This window comes from Moschus berezovskii, chromosome 21 (genome assembly GCF_049115385.1).
Source record: "Moschus berezovskii isolate FMDL1 chromosome 21, NW_MosBer_1.0, whole genome shotgun sequence".
Taxonomy (NCBI): Eukaryota; Metazoa; Chordata; class Mammalia; order Artiodactyla; family Moschidae; genus Moschus; species Moschus berezovskii.
In genome coordinates, this window is record NC_142480.1 from 48,778,262 (window position 1) to 48,800,663 (window position 22,402).

The 22,402-nt window shown below is 54.2% G+C and overlaps 1 protein-coding gene across 2 annotated transcripts in view; it reads left to right on the forward strand.

Moving 5' to 3' along the window:
- The first annotated feature begins 558 nt into the window (after nt 1–558).
- Nucleotides 559–22,402, forward strand: part of ANPEP (alanyl aminopeptidase, membrane) — a 28,260-nt gene continuing 6,416 nt past the window's right edge. The window contains exons 1-15 of one of the 2 annotated variants that reach the window (XM_055417822.2): nt 559–819; nt 12,318–13,282; nt 13,799–13,941; nt 14,065–14,204; nt 14,852–14,978; nt 15,068–15,222; nt 15,489–15,602; nt 15,703–15,846; nt 15,996–16,061; nt 16,188–16,253; nt 17,987–18,162; nt 18,426–18,505; nt 19,769–19,902; nt 20,021–20,076; nt 21,341–21,488. In XM_055417822.2, the coding sequence (XP_055273797.2) occupies nt 12,678–13,282; nt 13,799–13,941; nt 14,065–14,204; nt 14,852–14,978; nt 15,068–15,222; nt 15,489–15,602; nt 15,703–15,846; nt 15,996–16,061; nt 16,188–16,253; nt 17,987–18,162; nt 18,426–18,505; nt 19,769–19,902; nt 20,021–20,076; nt 21,341–21,488 (2,154 nt within the window). In that variant the 5' untranslated portion in view covers nt 559–819; nt 12,318–12,677. Of the gene's footprint in view, nt 820–1,274; nt 1,507–12,317; nt 13,283–13,798; nt 13,942–14,064; nt 14,205–14,851; nt 14,979–15,067; nt 15,223–15,488; nt 15,603–15,702; nt 15,847–15,995; nt 16,062–16,187; nt 16,254–17,986; nt 18,163–18,425; nt 18,506–19,768; nt 19,903–20,020; nt 20,077–21,340; nt 21,489–22,402 lie in introns of those variants that run through there. The other variant, XM_055417821.2, reaches the window with a different exon arrangement.

Genomic DNA, 22,402 nt, shown 5'->3' on the forward strand with positions numbered 1-22,402 from the left:
TGAATATACATAGCCTGATGAGATCCATTTTGGACTTCACTTACAAAACTAAAATAATAAGTGCGTTGTTTTAAATTTGTGTTAATTTGTTACAGCAGCCATAAGGAAAAAGTACAAATATCATCTGATACTGCCCAGTAAAAAGATGCCCAGGGAAGAGGAGTGCCTTGCCCCTGGACGCTCAGCCTCTAAGGAAGCAGCATACACTGACTCTGGTCTGGCTTTCTTCTTTTTTGCTAGATCCTGCAGCTTCTCTTCCTTCCTAATGACAAGTCCTAGGTATCAGGAAAGTTAAACTGTGTGCTGCAGAGATTCAGTTGTCTGGAACGGCCATCGCCATTGGGATGCCCGGTTTGTTTTTTCAGTGAGTGGGACTCTCCCTCTCCTTGCCCCAGTTCGAAGGGTGGGCCTCTGTGCCCTTCCCCCGGGGGCAGATGCTGTCCAGATGTGGGCGGGGGCGGGGCCCTGGGGCTGCGGCCACGGCGGGACTGTTTGGGGGGCAGGGGAAGGGCAGTGGTTGTGGAAGCTGGAGACCTGGGGAACCAAAGAGCAATTCCAGGGCCGGCGGGCCGGCCGTCGCGGGAGCAGCTCCCCTCGGGGGGCTCGGGGAGGCTGCCGGCAAGCAGGGGAGGAGTCCCGGCGGAGCTGCGGGCCGGCAAGGGTTAACCCGGGAGTAGTGGTCGGGTCAGGTTACTTCCCTTTAAAAAGAAGGGGAAAGGAGGAGTCAGGCCCTGGTGGGCAGTGTCCGTGGCTGGTCCGGCTCGTCCATCGCGGGAGGAGGCTCGCAGCCGGCCAGGGTTGGGCGCCTGGCAGCCGCAGGCAAGTGGAGCGCGGTGCAGAAGGGACCGGGTGCGCGGAGGGGCCGCGGGGCGCAGCCGGGCTGAAGCAGGGACCTCGATGCAAGCGCGCGCATGACTCCGACGTCTCTGCCGACGCCCCCTTCCCAGATCGGCACACTGAGGTCCAAGGCGAGCGAAGGAGAGAGACCCCTCTAGGATCGCACCGCCAGGATGGTCCCGCAGAGGGCCTGTCAACCGGTCGGGGGGTCGCCCCCCTGGAGAGGTGGCCCCAGGGTGGCAAGCGCGGCTTCTGGCGCCTCTGGGGGTGGACCGACGGAGAGACACCACTGGTGCAGCGGACTCAGCCCTGCTGGGGTCCCGGGCCGGGTGGGGTGGGGACTAAGTGTGTTGGCGAGCGTGGTGACTGAGGCTCAGCCGCTCAGACTCGCAGTGAGTGGGGCGGAGCCAAAGATGCGCGAGGTCCTGGCCAACGCTTGGGGGGTCTACACAGATCCCAGAGAGGGAGGGAGGCCGGGGTCAAGACTCCAGCAGGAGATCCCCTTAGCTAGCCTTGGACGTCTTGCCCCCGTCCAGAGCCCTCTACCGGACCACTATTTTAAAGGGAATTCCTATTTTTAGTGAAAGTTGCTCAGTCGTGTCGGACTCTTTGCGACCTCATGGACTATACAGTCTGTGGAATTCTCCAGGCCAGAATATACTGGAGCAGGTAGGTAGCCTTTCCTTTCTCTAGGGGGTCTTCCCAACCCAGGGATCGAACCCAGGTCTCCTGCATTGCAGGCAGATTCCTTACCAGCTAAAACACTCCCCTGCTCCTTACAACAACGCCACTGGGATGAGGGTTTTCCTGATGTGGGAACAGAGTACTTGCTCCAGCCCTTCCCCGCAGCCGAGATGAGCGGCTGCGGTGTTCCTACTGCTACCGGCATTTGTTCTGGTGAGCGGCTTCCAAGTAGAGCCAGTGGGATCCTAACCCTGCACCTTCCCACCCCCCAGCAGTGCGGTGGGTGGGGGTGCCCAGGTGGGTCATGCCTTGGGTTTTGTGACTTGAATCCTCCTCCTCCTCCTTTCATCCTAGCTCATGGCAAGGTGCTAGTTACTGGAATCGGTGGGACAGTCAGGACGTGTGGCTGGCTGGTCAGAGAGCAGTTCTCAGTCAGACCTGAGGTCTGAAGCTGGCTTAGTCCCTGAGTCGCTCAATGACCTGGATATCTCTGGGCCCTGCTTTTTTCACCTGTAAAAGAGGAGTGTGGGCCTTCCCAGGTGGAGCTAGTGGTAAAGAATCTGCCTGCCAATGCAGGAGACAGCAAGAGACAAGAGTTTGATCCCTGGGTCAGGAAGATCCCCTGGAGTAGGTAATGGTAACCCACTCCCATATTCTTGCCTGGAGAATTCCATGGACAAAGGAGCCTGGCGGGCTACAGAACATGGAGTCTCAAAGACTCGGACATGACTGAGTGATGCAGCACACACAGGCACACACACACACAAACACACACAGTGTGTGTCTGAAAGAGGAGTCTTGGAGCAGATGGGCCCTCCAGTTGACTGTGATTGAAGAGTTGGCTGTAGTCATGTGAGGTGGGGGAGGGGAACAATGGGGGCGCGGCCAAGAGGAAGTGGGAAAGGGCCTCGGATCCGCCAAAGACCCTCTCCCCACACACTGGGGGCAGGGGAGGTGGGGAAAGCAGGGTGACTTGCCCAACTCTGGCAGTAGGCTGGCATCCTCCTCTAGCCCACCTCCCTAAAGAGCCCTAGAGTCTAAGGCTAGACTGAGTGGAAGGAAGCTTAGCCCAGAAAGCTGCCGCCACTTCACAGATGGAGAAACAGGCTCAGCTGTGTGAGGCAGCTCAGCTCCCACCCCGTGATTTCCCCCCAGAGCCTGCTGGAGAGTGGGGCATCAGCTCCTCCCCAATTCCACCACCCTTAGGCCGAGTTTTCCAGCCCCTTTGCTTTGGGGGTTTTATTGCTAAGCATTCTGAGAAGAAAGGTTGGGGTCCCCACGTGGGAAGGCAGCAGTCTCCCCAGTGTTGGAGTTGGGCCTAGTTCCTGGGCCTCTGCCTTTGGTGGGAGACCAGGACCCCACGCTGGGGACCCTTTCAGAATCTGGGAAGGACAGCGTGGGTGGTGAGCCAGCTGCTCACTCAGAGCCCCCTGAGTGCCTTCCTTCACACAGGCCACCAGCCTTCACCTCCAGCCTGGGCCCAGGCCTGGGTGTCTGTCATCAGAGGCGCTGCAGTGTTTCTCAGCTGCACCCTGGAGGCAGACCAGGGTCCCCCACAGCAGCTTGAGTCTGGGAGCACTGCCCTCCCCTTCTGATAAGAAGTTCCATTTCCTAGAGCCCCCTCAGCTTCTGGTTCTGGTCTGGGGGCAGGGAGTTGCTGGCCGTTTTGTAGAGCCCCCAAGCTGACTTCCACCAGATTCCCAGTCTCTCCTTGCAGCAGCCACTCCCATCCCATGTCCCTTAGCGTGACTATAAAAATCAGAAGAAGGGACTCACAGTTCCCCTAAAAGATGATCAGATCTTTCTTCCTGCCTGGCCTTCTTTAAACTGCTGTCCCGTGTTGTCACCTCCTGAGGTCTCTTGAAAGATGTATGTCTCCTCCTGAGGTCTTTTAACCCTCTGGGGCACTGCACAGTAGGAAATGTAGGGGCTGTATGAGAGGATGCTTTCCGGAGGCGTGTATAATCCAACAATAGAATCTGCCACAACTGGCTGTGTGACCTTGGGCAAGTCACTTAACTTTGTGCTGTGGTTTCCTCAAGAGCCAGTGGTGGTGATTATCCTGGTGGTGACTGTCTGAGTTCGGTCACACAGAAGGGAGTTTTCCAGGCAGGATCCGCAGCCCAGAAAGGCCCTTCCAAGGCTGGTGTCCTTCCACACACTCCACGCGCTCTCTGTCTCTCCTTTGCTCCTGAGTGCCCTTCATTGGCTTCCAGAAGTCAAAACAGGAGCTGACTTCCTATGGGGGCCTTCTGTGGTTCTCACAGGATGGACAAGGTCCAAGGCTCCCAGAGGAAGCACCCTGGGGGGCTGGCCTGGGCCCAGGCTCCTGCAGCTGTGGGTGGAGACCCCAGAAGCCTGGTAGAAAGCCAGGAGCCTCAGGGTCCAGAAAGTGCCTGCACTGGGGCCCCAACCTCATTCCTGCTCTTCACTGTCTGCTCCTTCAGAGCACACAGCTGGCCTTCAGGTTTTTCCATCGCTCCCAGCCTGCCCAGCTCTGCACTTAAGGGGGCGGCGGGGGAGGTGCTGAGTGAGCCTGAGCAGCAGCTTACCCCCGGACCCGGTGGTCTGGGAGGGAGCCTGGGCTGCACAGTTGTTTGCCTGACTTCTGGTCTTGGGTTTCCCCACCACAGTCCCTCCCAGGTTCCTGGTGTTTTCATGTTTGAATAGAAAGTAACTTGCAATCCCATATCTGAGATAAAGCTTTGCCTTCTATATGAGTGGCTATGCCTCAAATATTCTCTAACACGAGCGTTGTTAGCCCTTTTTTTTTTTTTTTTTTAAATTTATAACTTTTGTTCTCTGGACCAAAGCATAATCAGGTTAGAAATCTATAAACCCACAGGTAGAAAGGCAGCTTTGGTTGAGACAGGGGCTGGGAACTCAGCTTCTTTCCCATCCAGAGATAAATAGTAAAAGGAATGCACACATCTGCTCATTGGCAGAAAGCTTCCATTCCAAAGACCCTCTGCACATGACGCCTCCCCAGAATCGTATGGGATGGAGCAGTGAGTCCCAAAGTGAGCGCAGCTGAATGAGATGATTTTGTTGGCTACCTAGATGAATACTTTTTATTTATTTATTCATTTTTAATAATTCTATTTATCTTTGGCTGTGCTGGGTCTTCGCTGCTGCGTGGACTTTTCTCTAGTTGCAGTGAGCGGGGGCTACTCTCTAGTTGTGGTTTGTGAGCTTCTCATTGCGGTGGCTTCTCTTGTTGCGGAAAACCGGCTCTAGGACACAAGGGTTTCAGGAGCTGCAGCACCCGGGCCCTAGAGCACGGGTCAGTAGTTGTGGCATGGGGCTTAGTTGCTCTGTGGCATGTGGGAGTTTTCCCAGATCAGGGATTAAACCTGTGTCGCCTGCATTTGGCAAGTGGATTCTTTACCACTGAACCACCGGGAAAGTCCCTTTATTTATTTTTTAATTTTTATTTTTTAAGTAATTTTCCTTTTTCAAAGCAACCCCATCTGTGGTACTTTGTTACGATGGCCTGAGCTGACTAGTACATCCACTTTATTTTTATTTATTTATTTTAGTATTTATTTGACTTTGCCAGGTCCCAACTGCAGCACACGGGATCCTCAGTCTTGGTTGCACCATGTGAGATCTTCAGTTATGGCCTGAGAACTCTTAGTTGCAGCATACGGGCTCTAGTTCCGGGAACGCAACCCAGGCCCCCAACATTGGGAGCATGGAGTCTTAGCCACTAGACCAGCAGCGAAGTCCCAAATTGTCTTATTGCTGCATCTGTTCCATGAGCATATGTTACCTGCCTGCTGTGTACCAGGTGCTTGCCTGGTATAGAGGATTCTACCCTCATGGCACTGAGTCTTCGGGGCACTGGGAGGGCTTCCCTGGGGTAACATCACTGAAGTTAGCTTCCTGGATGAGTGGGTGGCAGGTGAGGGAAAGACACAAGCTTTCCGGGCCCAAAGAGCAGCTTGGGGTGGGGGTGAAGGGTGGAGGAGGGAAGAATTGGTGGGCTCGAGAAACCAAAAGAGGCCAGTGGGGTAGAACAACAGGGGGCAAAGGCTTGAGATGAGATCAGAGACTCACTGGAGGCTAGATCATACTGGACCTATAGGCCATGGCAAGGAGTGTGGACCTTGTCATTCATTCAGCCAACACTGGGCTTCTCCCCTGTGCTAGGCATGGTGCAGTCTGCAAAGTCATAGCACCCTTGAGGTGCCTCAGTCTAGTGAGAAGCTTTTGAACAACATAGATGGCCTTTTCTTAAGTTCTGTAATAGAAGCGTGAGCCAGAGGCCATGGAAACACCAGGGGAGAGGAGCTGCCTCTGCTTGTGAAGGCAGTGACATTTGACTTGGGTTTTGAAGAATGAATAGGAGTTTGACAGGAAAGAGAGGAAAGGCATTCCCAGCAGTGAAAGCAGGCACAGAGGTATGAAAAAGTCCAGGGAGTTTGGGAGAAATGCCAACAACAGCAGTCATGCTGGGCAACGGAAAGAGGAGAGGCCAGAAGGTCAAGTCCACAGAAGGTTTTCAGGCTTGAGCCAGAGGTGAGCTTTCGTCCTCCAAGCAGTGACGAGAGGGACACCAGGTGCAAGCAGGAGAGGAAGATCTCTCTGCCAGGTTGTGTGGGCAGGTTGGGTGACAGGAGAGGAGAGCAAGGTTATTGCTGCCCAGTGGGGTGTGGCCATGGCCATGCGTGGGCTGTGGTGGGGGCTGGGAGAGAGATCTCTTTTTATTATCAAAGAAGTTGGGGGCTGTGGAGCTTGCCCCTCTCTGTGTCCCCAGACTGGGCCGGCACACTGCCCAGAAAAGGAACCTCTCATTCCAGGGCAATGGGCTGCCTGCTGCGCCAACTTTGAAGACCAGAGGCCCTTTCCAAAAGAGTAAGGATTCCAGCCAGCTGGGCCCATGGGCTGTGTCCAAAGCAAACAGGAAAAGGCCATGGTGGGCCAGGCAGGGCCTCTTTCTTTGTTTGGAGTCGGGAACAGGCCAAGCAGGCTTGTGTGTCTCTCTGCTGCAAAGGTGGGAGCAGGCTGCAGGCCCTACAGAATGAAACTTGTTGCGGGGGAATACATGGCCCCTGGGTGCCAGCCTTCAAGGGCACAAGAAAGATGGCTTTCCTTGGAAAATTCCAGCCCTGATGGAGCGAGATGGGGAGCACATGCTTCTCTCTCTCCATCATCCTCAGGGGCCTCTGTTCCCTCGGTCACGGTGCCAAAGCTGGAGCCCTCCCCCGGGGACTTGGCTTCCCACTCTTGCCCCTTGGTCATCAGCCCAGGCCTAATAGGGGTGGCTGCGGGTCACGGCAATGGAAAGTCCACACTGCCCAGACCAGGACCCTGGGGGCATGTCTCCAGAGAGAAGGAGGGAAGTGCTGACTGCTCAGAGCACCCTCGAGCCCAAACATGGGCACCGGGATTCCCCTGAAGACTCTATCCTGTACTCAGACCCTGGCCAGATGACGAGTGGCAGTCATTCAGTCTCCCAGGGATGCCTGGATGAATTAACTTATGAATATATTCAATCCACTCACGCATTTGTTTACCAAGCCTCCAGGCAAGCTCAGGGGATGGCCAGCCCAAGCCAGGGCACAGAGTGGCAGAGGAACAAGGTCCTCAAGGAGGTGATGAAGGAGGCAGACTCAAGCCCTGAGATGCATCTGGCCCGAGCAAGAGTCTTGCCTGTCTGCCATGGTTGGAGGAGGGCTCAGAGAAGGAGCAGACCATTCTCCCAGGGCAAAGTGGGAGTGGAGACAGGGGTGGAGGTGGTCTACAGAGACTCCAGTGAGTGACTCCTGAGTAGACCACTCACACATCCATGCACCCGTCCCTGTCTGTGTGCATTCACTTCAGTCGCTCAGTCATGTCTGACTCTGCGACCCCATGGACTGCAGTACGCCAGGCCTCCCTGTCCATCATCAGCTCCCGGAGTTCACTCAAACTCATGTCCATTGAGTCAGTGATGCCATCCAACCATCTCATCCTCTGCAGTCCCCTTCTCCTCCTGCCTTCAATCTTTCCCAGCATCAGGGTCTTTTCCAATGAGTCAGTTCTTTACATCAGGTGGCCAAAGTATTGGAGTTTCAGCTTCAGCATCAGTCCTTCCAATGAACACCCAGGACTGATCTCCTTTAGGATGGACTGGTTGTATCTCCTTGCAGTCCAAGGGACTCTCAAGAGTCTTCTCCAACACCACAGTTCAAAAGCATAAATTCTTTGGCGCTCAACTTTGTTTATACTCCAACTCTCACATCCATACTTGACTACTGGAAAAACCATAGCCTTGACTAGACAAACCTTTGTTGGCAAAATAATGTCTCTGCTTTTTAATATACTGTCTAGGTTGGTCATAACTTTCCTTCCAAGGAGTAAGCGTCTTTTAATTTCATGGCTGCAATCAGCATCTGCAGTGATTTTGGAGCCCAAAAAAATAAAGTCTGACACTGTTTCCACTGTTTTTCCATCTATTTCCCATGAGGCAGGAGGAGAAGGGGACGACAGAGAATGAGATGACTAGATGGCATCACTGACTCTGTGGACATGAGTTTGAGCGAACTCTGGGAGTTGGTGATGGACAGGGAGGCCTGGCGTGCTGTGATTCATGGGGTCGCGGAGAGTCGGACATGACTGAGTGACTGAACTGAACTGAACTCTGCATAAAAGTTAAATAAGCAGGGTGACAATATGTAGCCTTAACGTACTCGTTTCCCGATTTGGAACCAGTCTGTTCCATGTCCAGTTCTAACTTTTGCTTCCTGACCTGCATACAAATTTCTCAAGAGGCAGGTCAGGTGGTCTGGATTTCCCATCTCTTTCAGAATTTTCCATAGTTCATGGTGATCCACACAGTCAAAGTGTTTGGCATAATCAATAAAGCAGAAATAGATGTTTTTCTGGAACTCTCTTGCTTTTTCCATGATCCAACAGATGTTGGCAATTTGATCTCTGGTTCCTCTGCCTTTTAAAACTAAAACTAGCTTGAACATTTGGAAGTTCACATACTGTTGAAGCCTAGCTTGGAGAATTTTGAGCATTAATTTACTAGTGTGTGAGATGAGTGTAATTGTGTGGTAGTTTGAACATTCTTTGGCATTGCCTTTCTTTGGGATTGGAATGAAAACTGACCTTTTCCCGTCCTGTGGCCACTGCTGAGTTTTCCAAAGTTGCTGGCATATTGAGTGCAGCACTTTCACAGCATCATCCTTCAGGATTTGAAATAGCTCAACTGGAATTCCATCACCTCCACTAGCTTTGTTCCTAATGGTGCTTCCTAAGGCCCACTTGACTTCACATTCCAAGATGTCTGGCTCTAGGTGAGTGATCACACCATCATGATTATCTTTGTCATGAAGATCTTTTTTGTATAGTTCTTCTGTGTATTTTTGCTACCTCTTCTTAAATCTTCTACTTCTGCTAGGTCCATACCATTTCTGTCCTTTATTGAGCCCGTCTTTGCATGAAATGTTCCTTTGGTATCTCGAATTTTCTTTAAGAAATCTCTAGTCTTTCCCATTTTATTGTTTTCCTCTATTTCTTTGCACTGATCACTGAGGAAGTCTTTCTTATCTCTCCTTGCTATTCTTTGGAACTCTGAATTCAAATGGGTTTATCTTCCCTTTTCTCCTTTGCTTTTCTCTTCTTTTCTTTTCACAGCTATTTGTAAGGCCTCCCCAGACAGCCATTTTGCTTTTTTGCGTTTCTTTTTCTTGTGAATGGTCTTGATCCCTGTCTCCTGTACAGTGTCACAAAATTGTGTCCATAGTTCTTCAGTCACTGTCTATCAGATCTAATCCCTTGAATCTATTTCTCACTTCAACTGTATAATCGTAAGGGATTTGATTTAGGTTATACCTGAATGGTCTAGTGGTTTTTCCTACTTTCTTCAATATAAGTCTGAATTTGGCAATGAGGAGTTCATGATTTTGAGCCACAGTCAGCTCTGTCTTGTTTTTGCTGACTGTATAGAGCTTCTCCATCTTTGGATGCAGAGAATGTAATCAATCTGACTTTGGTATTGACCATCTGGTGATGTCCATGTGTAGAGTCTGCTCTTGTGTTGTTGGAAGAGGGTGTTTGCTATGACCAGTGCATTCCCGTGGTAAAACTCTGTTAGCCTGTGATCTGCTTTGTTTTGTACTCCAAAGCCAAATTTGCTTGTTTTTCCAGGTGTTTCTTGACTTCCCACTTTTGCATTCCAGTTCCCTATAATGAAAATGACATCTTTTTTGGGTGTTAGTTCTAGAAGGTTGTAGGTCTTCATAGAACCGTTCAATTTCAGCTTCTTCAGCATTACTGGTCAGGGCATAGACTTGGATTACTGTGATATTGAATGGTTTGCCTTGGAAATGAACAGAGATCATTCTGTCATTTTTGAGATTGCATCCAAGTACTACATTTTGGACTCTTGTGTTGACTATGATGGCTACACTATTTCTTCTAAGGGATTCCTGCCCAAAGTAGTAGATATAATGGTCATCTGAGTTCAATGGTCATCTAGTAGTAGATGGTCATCTGAGTTAAATTTGCCCATTCAGTCCATTTTAGTTCGCTGATTCCTAAAATGTTGACATTCACTCTTGACATCTCCTGTTTGACCACTTCCAATTTGCTTTGATTCATGGCCCTAACATTCCAGGTTCCTATGCAATATTGCTTTTTGCAGCATCAGACTTTGCTTCCATCACCAGTCACATCCACAACTGGGTGTTGTCTTTGCTTTGGCTCTGTCTCTTCATTTTCTCTGGAGTTATTTCTCCACTGATTTCCAGTAGCGTATTGGGCACTAACCGACCTGGGGAGTTCATCTTTCAGTGTCCTATCTTATTGCCTTTTCATTCCATTCATGGGGTCCTCAAGGCATTCACTTAACAGTTATTGAGAACTTCCCTGGTGGTCCAGTGGTGAAGAATCCACCTGCTAATGCAGGGTACATGGGTTTGATCCCTGGTCTGGGAAGATCCCATATGCCGTGGAGCAACTAAGCCCATGTGCTGTGACTACTTAGCCCACGCTTTAGAGCCCGTGCTCCATAATGAGAGCAGCCAACTGGAGAGCAGCCCCCTCTCCCTGCAGCTAGAGAAAGACTGCCTGCAGCAATGAAGACCCAGGGCAGCCAAAAATAAATCATCACCACATGGATCAAATGGAAAACCATGCCGAGTTATAGGGCTTTGAAGAGAGGTTTGTGGTTCTCAGGAGCTTGACCTGGTCCCGGAGGCCAGGGTATCTTCTCTGAGAAAGACTTGAAGAATAAATGGGAAGCAACCAGGGCAAGAGTGGGGGGAAGATGATCTAAGCAGAGAGAATTGCACGTGCAAAGGTCCTGTGGTAGATGGACTGGATGAAGGCCAGGTTGGCTAGAGTTCCAGCAGAGGGGAGTATGGTGAGAGTGAGGTCAGGCGGTCAGCCAGCTGACAGCACTTGACTTGTGGGTGTCGTTAGAAGATTTGGTCTGAATTCCGAGAGCAAAAGGATACTTTTAAGCAGTGGTGCAAAATGATTCCATTTATGTAGCAAACTGGTTTTTTTGTTGTTGTTGTTCAGTCAACAAATCGTGTCCGAGTCTTTGCAACCCCATGGACTGCAGCACACGAGGCTTCCCCATCCTTCACTATCTCCCGGAGCTTGCTCAAACTCATGTCCATTGAGTTGGTGATGCCATCCAACCACCTCATGCTCTGTCATTTCCTTCTCCTTCTGCCTTCAGTCTTTCCCAGCATCAGGGTCTTTTCAAATGAGTTGGCTCTTTGCATCAGGTGGCCAAAGTACTGGAGCTTCAGCCTCAGCATCAGTCCTTCCAATGAATATTCAGGGTTTGAGGGGTCCAAATGTTAGCAAGGAGTCCATGAGGGTCTAGAAGTGCCCACATAAGCAATGAGAATGGCTTTGACCCAGGACACGGTGAGACTGGGGGCAGGGGGAGTTGAATGTTGGGGTAAAGATCAGGCAGTGTTGAAGTCTGAGAAACTGGGCTGATGGATGGGAGGGGTGACAATGAACATCATATTCCTGTAAGAACATATTATATTGAGTATGATAAGTAATATCTTCATTTTTCCCAGGGATAGAATGGTTGACTTCTGGGAAAAAAGAACAAAGGGCTTTCAGGTTCTACTCTAATGTGAGTGCTCAGTCACTCAGTTATGTCTGACTCTGCGACTCCTCAGACTGTAGCCCGCCAGGCTCCTCTGTCCAAGGGATTTCCCAGGCAGGAATACTGGAGTGGGTTGCCATTTCCTCCTCCAAGGGGTCTTCCTGATCCAGGGTTTGAACTCACGTCTCTTGCATCTCCTACATTGGGAGGAGGATTCTTTACCTCTGAGCCACCTGGGAAGCCCTCTACTATAGTAGATGGTGTTTAATGTGTTTTCTCATTAAATCTGTTCAACAAACCTGAGAAATAAATTCTAACATGTGTGTATGAAGAAAGGGGTCTCAGAAAGGTAAAATTACCTGCCCAAGGTCATGGCTGGGAAGAGGTTAAGCCTCTACCAGCCTCCTCTCTTTGAAAAAAAAAAAAAGGCGAAACAACTTCATTTCATTCTACTCAGTGTGCTGATAATTGAGGGGAAAGTTTTTGGCACGAAGGGAAAGGGAGGGGACCTGGAAGAACTCCTTGCTCTGGAAGAATGCAACGGAGGCTGGGGCCATGGCTCTGGGGTGCCCAGGCCCCCGTCCAACCACAGGGCTGACCAACTTGCTCTTGACCCGAGCCGGAAGCCGACTCTCCCTTTCTCTCTACCTCCCACCTCCTGCCCCTGGGAAGTCGTCCTAACTTCCTGCATCTAACCTCCATCCTCTTGTTTCTGTGCCCACCGTCTCAGTTCGCAGGCACATCCAAGCCACCTGGCTGCTACCTCTTCCCGCTGGTCGCCTGCCTGCCCTTCAGCCCTTGGTGAGGCTCCCAGGTGGCCTGTAACGAGATACCAGACACCAATTTGTCCCTTCAGGCACCCCTTTGAGCCGCACTCCACGCACCCTGTTTCTGGATCTGCTCTTGGAAACCTGGATAGAGCGTGTTTCCACTCAGCCCAGTGACCTTCGCCTGCCTGAGCCCTGGTTAATTTTTTCCCAGTCTTTGTGGGCTCTGGGGCCCCTCCCCTTTGGGGATATAAGCCTGGACTGAGGCTGCCCTGTTCCCTGCCTGTTCTTGAGCCTACCCGAGCTCCCTCCCCGTCCTCACCATGGCCAAAGGCTTCTACATTTCCAAGGCCTTGGGCATCCTGGCCATTCTCCTGGGTGTGGCAGCCGTGGCCACCATCATCGCTCTGTCTGTGGTGTACGCCCAGGAGAAGAACAAGAATGCTGAGCGTGGCACCGCGGCCCCCACGAGCCCCACCGGCCCGACAACCACCTCGGCCACCACTGTGGACCAGAGCAAGCCGTGGAACCGATACCGCCTCCCCACGACCCTCTTGCCCACCTCCTATAGGGTGATGCTGAGGCCCTACCTCACTCCCAACAAGGATGGCCTGTATATCTTCACGGGCTCAAGCACCGTCCACTTTGTCTGCAAGGAGTCCACGGACGTCATCATTATCCACAGCAAGAAACTCAACTACACCTACCACGACGGGCACTTGGTGGCCCTGAAGGGTGTGGGGGACACCCAGGCCCCTGAAATCGACAGGACCGAGCTGGTGTTGTTCACCGAGTACCTGGTGGTGCACCTCAAGAGCTCGCTGGAGGTGGGCAAGATGTACGAGATGGAGACTACCTTTCAGGGGGAGCTGGCCGACGACCTGGCGGGCTTCTACCGCAGCGAGTACATGGATGGCGATGTCAAAAAGTAAGTCAGAGGTGGGTCTGCCCGGTGGGGGCGCATCCTAGACGCCGGGGCAGGGCGGGATCCTGGGGGCCAAGGAAGGGCTTGGATTCGGGGCCTTTGAACGTTCCAAAGCCCTTGGCTGGCCCATCGCTCCATCCAGAGTTCCCAAGACAATCAGCCATTTCCCCGAGCCCCCCACCCCCACCCCCCTCTCAATCGGGAGTCAGGGATGAACAATGAAAGCCACCTTGGACAGATAAGAGAACAGGCTCTGAGGAGAGAAATGTGCCAGTGTCTCCCGGCTAATACAGGATGGGGGCAGCCAGGACTTTAACCCTGAGTCCAGAGGAGCTCTGATCGCCCATGTCAGCTGGCCTGTCGGCCTCCAGGTGGCCTAGGAGAGGAAGGGGGGTGTTGGGGGATAAGGGGACACGGATGAGGACAGGCAGCTTCTGTTAGCCCTCCCTGAAGCCCCCATCCTGCACAGCCCACGGGCACACTCTGTGGGCGCACCCTCTAAACCCCTGCTCTGGGCAGGGTGCTGGCCACCACACAGATGCAGTCGACAGATGCCCGGAAGTCCTTCCCCTGCTTTGACGAGCCCGCCATGAAGGCCACGTTTAACATCACCCTCGTCCACCCCAAGGAGCTCACAGCCCTGTCCAACATGCCACCCAAAGGTGAGCAGCTCTGGCTGGGGCCTCACGGCCTGGGCCTGGGAAAGCAGACCCTCCCCCCCAGGGCTGGGGCACAGGGGCAGGGCAGGGGCCACACGTCCACAGGCCTGCACGCTCCCTGCCCAGGTCCCAGTGTCCCGTATGAGGAAGAGCCCGACTGGAACGTCACTGAGTTCGAAACCACGCCTGTAATGTCCACGTACCTCCTGGCCTACATCGTGAGCGAGTTCACGAGTGTGGAGTCAGTGGCGCCCAATGATGTCCAGGTATGAGGCCCAAGCTCACCTCGCCATCCCCAGGGTTGGTCCTGGCCTGGGAGACATTCCTGTTTATCCTCATCCTGGTCCCTGCCCCTAGGCAGTGTGTGAACCCCAGCTCTGAGTCATCTGGGCAGGTGCCTTTAGTTCTCTGAGCCTCAGTCTCTGCATCTGAAAAGTAGGACCCTCCTCATTAATGGGGGCTTCCCCAGTGGCTCAGCGGTAAAGAATCTGCCTGCAGTGCAGAAGCCATAGGAGGCATAGATTCAATCCCTTGGTAGGGAAGATCCCCTGGAGAAGGAAATGGCAACCCGCTCCAGTATTCTTGCTTGGAAAATCCCCAGGGACAGAGAAGCCTGGCAGGCTACAGTCCATGGGGTTGCAGAGAGTCAGACACGCCGGAAGTGAATTAGTATGCACGCACCCCTCATGAAGGGAGTTCCCGATTCCTGGGTGCCAGACAGAGAGTGGCCATGGCTCATTCCCCGCAGGCCCCTCCCTACAACTCCAAGAGAGACACCCCCCACTCCACACACTCCCCGCTGACCAAGCTTCCCAGTTTAACCTGGTTGGTCACCAGCCTGCCAGACTCTGGGACTTGGCCCACCTGCACAGGACCCAGGAAGAGCCCCTGACCTCTCCTATCCTCTTTGCAGATCCGGATCTGGGCTCGGCCAAAAGCAACTGCAGACAACCATGGCCTTTACGCCCTGAATGTGACAGGTCCTATCCTGAACTTCTTTGCCAATCATTACAATACAGCCTATCCACTCCCCAAATCCGGTGAGTGAGGGGCCTCGTGTTGGGGGAAAGTGAATGGGTCTCCCCCCTCATTCCCGGAGGCCATCCTGCCAACCGCCTGGCCTCCCCAGACCAGATTGCCCTGCCCGACTTCAACGCCGGTGCCATGGAGAACTGGGGGCTGGTGACCTACCGGGAGAACGCGCTGCTCTATGACCCTCAGTCTTCCTCCAGCAGCAACAAAGAGCGAGTCGTCACTGTGATTGCTCATGAGCTGGCCCACCAGGTAGCCCCCCATCGTGGGGAGTGCAGACCAAGAACACGGGGAGCTCCGGGAGGAGAGGGCACCAGTCATGGCCCTGTCCTCAGAAGCTGAGAAGGGAGGCGGGGTTTCCACCTGGCCAGGGGGTTTGGGGAGGAGTTAGGATGAAGTCGGTAAAGCCTCCAGCTCAAGACTGGCGCATGGGGAGCACTTGGCAAAGGGTAGCCCCAGACACCGTTAGAGATCGCGAGGTCTGAGTGGTTTGCTGGGCTGACCCCTCTCCCCTACAGTGGTTTGGGAACCTGGTGACCCTGGCCTGGTGGAATGACCTGTGGCTGAACGAGGGCTTTGCCTCCTACGTGGAGTACCTGGGAGCTGACTATGCAGAGCCCACTTGGAATCTGGTGAGCCCCCTGCCTGGGGACCGCTTGGGTCTGGGATGGGGGATGACCTGGGTCATCCTCTCCAGGGCCAGTCCCCTGACTGGCTGTTGGGGGTTTGCAGAAAGACCTCATGGTGCCGAACGACGTGTACCGTGTGATGGCCGTGGACGCCCTGACCACCTCTCACCCACTGACCACCCCTGCTGACGAGGTCAACACCCCTGCCCAGATCAGCGAGATGTTCGATACCATCTCCTACAGCAAGGTGCTGCCCAGTCCCCACGCTGGTCCTCAGACATTTGGGGGGTGGGTGGGGAGGGCGGTGGGGGTTCAGCCCCCCAGGGCTCCGGGAGCACCCACCTAGCCCGATGGGGATGGCTTGACACAGCCTCCTGAGCTCCCTCCCCTCCACAGGGAGCCTCGGTCATCCGGATGCTCTCGGATTTCCTGACTGAGGACCTGTTCAAGAAGGGCCTGGCGGTGAGGATCCTCGGCCAGTCATAGAGTGGTGGTGGTGGGGTGTTTCCTCTGAGCCCTGGCCTCACAGAGGCTGTGGCCGAGCCTGGGGCCACAGCTCCATCCTCACTGAGCTCTGTCTCTCCGCAGTCCTACTTGCATGCCTTTGCCTATCAGAACACCACCTACCAGAACCTCTGGGAGCACCTGCAGATGGTCAGTACCAACCAGCCCTCCTGAAGACGTTCTGTGGGGGTCCTGAGATGCTGAAAGCCCCAGGGCTGGCAGCACCCCTGTGGGAGTGAAGGTGCCCAGCTCCCCTGCTTACCCCAGCCCCCAGGCAGGACATCTGGAGCCTGGCCTGCTCATTGGCTGCTCCCTGTAAAGTGGGTGCAGCGATGGCTCCTTGAAGGAGGTGCGGCCAGAGCCTGGGTCATGAGCCTGGCAGGTGGCCCCCCTACTTTGCACTATAGTGAAGTCTATGAGGGGAACTGGGGAGAACCCTCCTCTGAATGTTGAGGAAACGGGCTCTCACATTTCCCAAGCCCAAGCCATCATCTCCCTGGAACTTTGGAGCCAGTCATTCACCAGCTCAGCACTCCTGGCTGCCCTGTGCCCCACCCAGCCCCTCCCAGGCACCGCTTTGCACACCCCAGCACCCTCAGCATGCCCTCTGACCCTCCCGTCCAGCCCCACCTCACTTTCCTGTCCGCTTAGACCCCAGGGCAGACTCTCTGACCACTCCCGCCCTCCCGCCTGGCCCTCCCCACCTCTCCTGAGCCTGGCGTCTGCACCCTCTCCATCACCCTCCGTCATCTCCTGCCCCTTCTCTGTGGCCCTGGTCAGCCCAGCTGACCCCTCCATGTGCCCGCATGCCATGACCAGCCTGACCAGGGAAGGGGGACACCAGGCCTTGTCACAGAGTCACAGGTGGGCTCCTGGGCCCTCCTGGCCGTTCTCCAGCCCAATATCCCTCTGCCAGGAGCCTGGTTCCCCGCCCCCACCTCCCCCGGCCTCAGTCTGTCTCCTCTGCTTCCACTGTCTGCCTTGCCCGACCTCAGTTTCCCATTCCTTTCCTCCAAAGCAGAACCCTCCTCCACACCGACACCCCTCCAAGCTGCATCTCCGCCTCCTTCTCCCCTGAACCCTCTCTCTCTGCATCCCCTCAGAGAGCCTCTCCCTCTCAGCTTGCACCTTCTGATAGCATCTTCTGCCATCTATGCTCTTCTTGCTGCTGCTGCTGCTACTGCTGCTGCTAAGTCACTTCAGTCGTGTCCGACTCTGTGTGACCCCATAGACGACAGCCAACCAGGCTCCCCCGTCCCTGGGATTCTCCAGGCAAGAACACTGGTGTGGGTTGCCATATGCTCTTCTTAGCTTTTTATTTTCTCCGTTATTAACAAATGTGGTTGGTTTTTTGTTATTATGAAAGCAATAGGCACACGTGAGAAAAGATTTAAGACAATAGCAATCATCCTAAATCCATCCCCAGACCCCCATCTGTGTGTGTTTCCTTCACATCGCCCACCGCCCTCTGCTTCTCCCTGCCTGTGACTTGGGGACACTGGTTTTCCTTTATCTCTGTCTCCTCCCCTTGCCTGTCTTCCCAGATTTGTTCAGGTTGAGCCATGGGGCATCCTGGGTGCCCCTCCCTGACACATACCCACCTCAGGCTTGATCACAGAATGTGGGGTTTGGGGGGAGCATGCAGATTTCCTTAATCAACACAGAATGAACCAGAGGCTGGAAAGCTCTTGGCTCGTCCAGCTCTGGGCATCTGAGAGGAGGGTGAGGCAGGCTGGGAGCCCAGCTACAACCTCGCGGCCCAGTGCTCCTCCATTACATCCCAGCAAGGTGGCACCCTAAGGAGAGGGCAGGGGTGCAGGGGGAGAATGCTGGGGGGGAGGATGGCCATCCACTCATGGCTGCACCATCGCCCTCTGCCCAAGGCTGTGAACAGTCAGTCGTCCATCACGCTGCCAGACACCGTGAGTGCCATCATGGACCGCTGGACCCTACAGATGGGCTTCCCTGTCATCACCGTGGACACTAACACAGGGACCATCTCCCAGAAGCACTTCCTCCTTGACTCCAACGCCACCGTCACCCGCCCCTCAGAGTTCAAGTGAGCAGATGGGGTCACCGAGACAGGCGTCCCAGGGAGGTTCTTAGGGGTGGTTGCCATGAGATCCTCTGACCATAGCAGGGCCTGGCCCGCTGTGGCCCTGCCATAGTGGTTGGTGTCAGTCTAGCTCCTGGGCCAGGAGGAGGGGGGCGTTTAGTGCCAGAGTCAGGCAGAAACTGGGAGCCTGGGCAGGGCTGTTTTTCACTGGCAGTGGCCAAGAGCTGCCATTTCTCACCCCTGGTCTCTGGGATTTCTTGTTGCAGCTATCTGTGGATTGTCCCCATCTCATCCATCAGAAATGGCCAGTTGCAAGAACACTACTGGCTTCGGGGCGAAGAGACAAGTAATCCGGCCTTCCCCTAGGGGACAGTAACCCCCAGGCCATCCTCCCAGCTCCTGGCCCCTGTTCTGGGATTTTGGCAGGCCTCATCCTTGGGGATGTCCTTCATCCTTTCATTCAACAAATGGAGCCAGCTTCTTTGGTTCTAATTTCTACTCTGTTACTGCCCAGCTGTGTGACCCCAGTCAAGTTACCATCTGTCACTGGTCTCTATTTCCCCATCTGTAAAATGGGGCTGGGGACAACATCTACCCCCACTGAATTGTGTGAAGATTAAGGGAGAGGATTCCCTGGAGTGTTCACAACAGTGCCTGGCATGTAGTATGAGTGGTCTTGCTCAGCCAGGCACCAAGGAAACCAAGGTCAGGGCAGGACATCCCCTGCCTAAGCCAAGGCTGCAGATGAAGGGAAGGAAGACAAGCCATTCATACTTTCTGGAGCTGTGCTGAGTGCTTTATCAGAGGTGTTTATGGCCTCTGGGGCAGGTGGGCAGAGATCAGAGAATAAGGAGGCTTTCACTTCAAGGAGAGGTGAGGAAAGGCTTCCTGGAGGAGGTGAATTGAGTCAGAGGACTAGCAGGTGTTCACCAGGCTAATGGCGGCAGAGAGAAGCCGCCCAGGCAGAGTCAATAGCAAGTGAGAGGCTTGAGGTAGGAGAGAACGTGGGGACTGAGCTTGGCTGAGACAGAGGAGCAGCCTTGAGGTGAAGCCAGTCCCTGCCAGCTGCAGGAGACAATGTCCTTGGGCCAGGAGGAGCCCGAGTGACTGAGTCTGATCTGCAGGTATGGAAGGAGCCCCTCCGGCTGCCGGGAGGAAGGCTAGAGGTAGACCTGACAACAGGGGGCATGGAGCCCCCAGGAAGAGATGAACAGCGCTGGGGGGCAAACTGCATGGGAGGTGCTCCTGGGTGTGAGGGAAAGATGGGAGGAGGAGGGGCTGGAGACGGAGCAGCGGCCTGGGAAGTTGAGTCTGAGCTGGAGGGGGTGTTGCGGATGTAGTTGTCCCAGCAGGTGTCACTGGCCCGGCCACTGAGGTTCACAGATGGCAATTGGTCTGTCCAAGGTCACCCACCAGAGTTTGTCAAGGCACCCAGTCCCACCCTTCTTCTTCGCCCCTCACCTTGGCATGGGCCCAGCAGCCTGAGGGCCAGCTGCTGCCAGGCTGCCCGGGAGGCGGTTCCGCTGAGGCCTGGGGGTGGGGAGGGCCCGGGTCAGGTTAGCTTGGGGCCTCCTGAGCAGCCTCTCCCAGCTCTGGTCTCTCTCCACAGCCCAGAATGACCTCTTCAAAGCTGCAGCGGATGACTGGGTCCTGCTGAACATCAATGTGACGGGCTATTACCAGGTGAACTACGATGAGAACAACTGGAAGAAGATTCAGAATCAGCTGTTGTCAAGGCCGGAGGTGGGTGCCTGCCGGCCCATGCCGCCCCTGCCCAAGGCCAAGTCCCAAGATGGCAGCCCAGACTGCAGGGCCTGCCCCATGGCCCGCCCAGGGTCACACGCTCTGTTGCCCCTTCTAGAACATCCCTGTCATCAACCGGGCACAGGTCATCTACGACAGCTTCAACCTGGCCAGGTGAGTGCCTGCCCCTCTTCCCTTGGGCCCCACCGGCTCAGCCGCGGAAGCCCAGCGACTTGGCAAGTGTGACTCCATAGTGAGAGCCCGTGCTCCCTCCCGTGGTCCTCATCGTGTGCAGGAATGGGGTGTGGGCTCCCTGTGCTTCTGGACACCCCTCCCTTGGCCCCACAGCCCCAGACAGTGTCACCATTCAGCCCAGAGTTTCCAGAGAAGGAATCAGAGTCTCAGAGTTTGAGCATCTTGCCTGAGGTCACACAGTCACTCTTGACAGCCAGATACAGATCTGTCCAACTCTGGAACTCCAGGGTGCTCCACCACACCCAGGTTTTCCTGAGGGCTACCTGTGGGTCAGGCTTCCAAGGTGGCGCTAGAGACTCAGGTTCGATCCCTGGTTCAGGAATATCCCCAGGAGGAGGGCATTGCCTAGGGAATCCCATGGACAGAGGAGCCTGGCAGGCTACAGTCCATTGGATCGCACAGAGTCGAACACAACTGAAGCGACTAAGCATGCATGTGTACCCCTGTCTCTCTAGTCACTCAGTCGTGTCCGATTCTTATAACCCCATGGTCTACAGCCCACCAGGCTCCTCTGTCCATGGGATTCTCCAGGCAAGAATACTGGAGTGGATAGCTGTTTACTTCTCCAGGGGATCTTCCCAACCCAGGGATCAAATGAATGTCTCCTGCACTGCAGGCAGATTCTTTACCCTTTACTGACTGAGCTACGAGGGAGGTCAGGCTAAAAAACCTGGGAAGGACGTGACAGGAGAGAGGCAGGCATAGATAAACAGAGGTTTATCGAGCAGCTGCTGTGTGTAAGCGCCGGCAGGTGCTAAGTTCTTTGATGTAAGTGATGTCACCCATAGACATGGACATTTATGAACAGATGGCCTGAGAAGGTGGAGGGAGGAAATCTCAGAGGGCCAAGCAAATCAGAGAAGAGGTGGGCAGAGCAGAGAGCAAAGGCCTCTTGTCTTTTTGAATCTCAGATCTGTCTCTTAAGGTCTGTGTGTTCTTTGGCAAGGCACATCACCTCTCTGAGCCTCAGTTTCCTCATCTGTAAAATGGGGATAATGAGCAAGGGAATGTGACTGGAAGTGGGTGCGCATCCACTACCCCTCCCCCAGCTCCACCTGAGGTGAAGGCTGGAGCTGGCCCATTTGGGTCTCTGGGATCTCGGGCTCTAGGAGAGGGCTGGGGTTCCCACAGAGAGCCCAGGATGGGTGGGGGTGCTTACTTGAGCCCCTCTATCTGTTCCCAGTGCCCACATAGTCCCTGTCACCCTGGCGCTGAACAACACCCTCTTCCTGAACAAAGAGACAGAGTACATGCCCTGGCAGGCCGCCGTGAGCAGCCTGAACTACTTCAAGCTCATGTTCGACCGCACAGAGGTCTACGGCCCCATGCAGGTACGTGCCGAGGGGCATGCCAGTGTTCAGTTCCCCAGTGCCTGAAATGACGCCACGAGGCAGTGAATAGCAATACTGCCTGGAGTGGTGAAGCACCACACCCGGTCCTTGATGGTGGTGAGAGAGCAGGAGGGACGGAAGGGTGAAGGGAGCGGGGACTGAGAAGGTGAGCAAGTTGGGCGCGGGAAGAAACAGAAAGACTTCTGGCAAAGTTTGCTAAATCTGGAAATTAGCACTATCAGAAGGCAACAGAAAAAGCCACAGTACAGGAAGGGAATGGCAGTGGGGGCAAAGCCTTCAACCTGTTGTGTGGCCTCCGGCAGTCCTCTTCAGTCCAAAAGAATCCTCTGTGAAAAGAGGGGGCCTCCACTTGCCTCGCAGATGTTAACAGTTTGGAAGCTTGAGGGGAAGGTAGAGGGACGGCATGGGGGGTTGGGGGGAGATCAGAGGCAGAGGCAAACTGCTTGCTCTGTGTCCTAACTGAATGCAGAGGAATGCTCACTGCAGTGTGGTTTGTGAAAGACAGGAAAACCAAAACACTGAAATGTCCAACGAGGGGGATTGGTTAAAGAAGCTAGAATATCCATTGACGGAATATTATGTAGTCATTGGGCCTCCCTGGTGGCTCGGTGATAAAGAATCCTCCTATAAAGCGAGAGATGCAGGTTCCATCCCTGGGTCAGGAAGATCCCCCAGGAAAGGGAATGGCAATACACTCCTGTATTCTTCCCCCCCCCATTTATTTATTTATTTAATTGGAGGATAATTTCTTTACAATGTTGTGATGGTTTTTGCCATACATCAATATGAGTCGGCCTTAGGCATCCACCAAAGGATTCTCCAGTATTCTTGCTTAGAGAATTCCATGGACAGAGGAGCCTGGTGGGCTACAGTCCATGGGGTCTCAAAGAGTA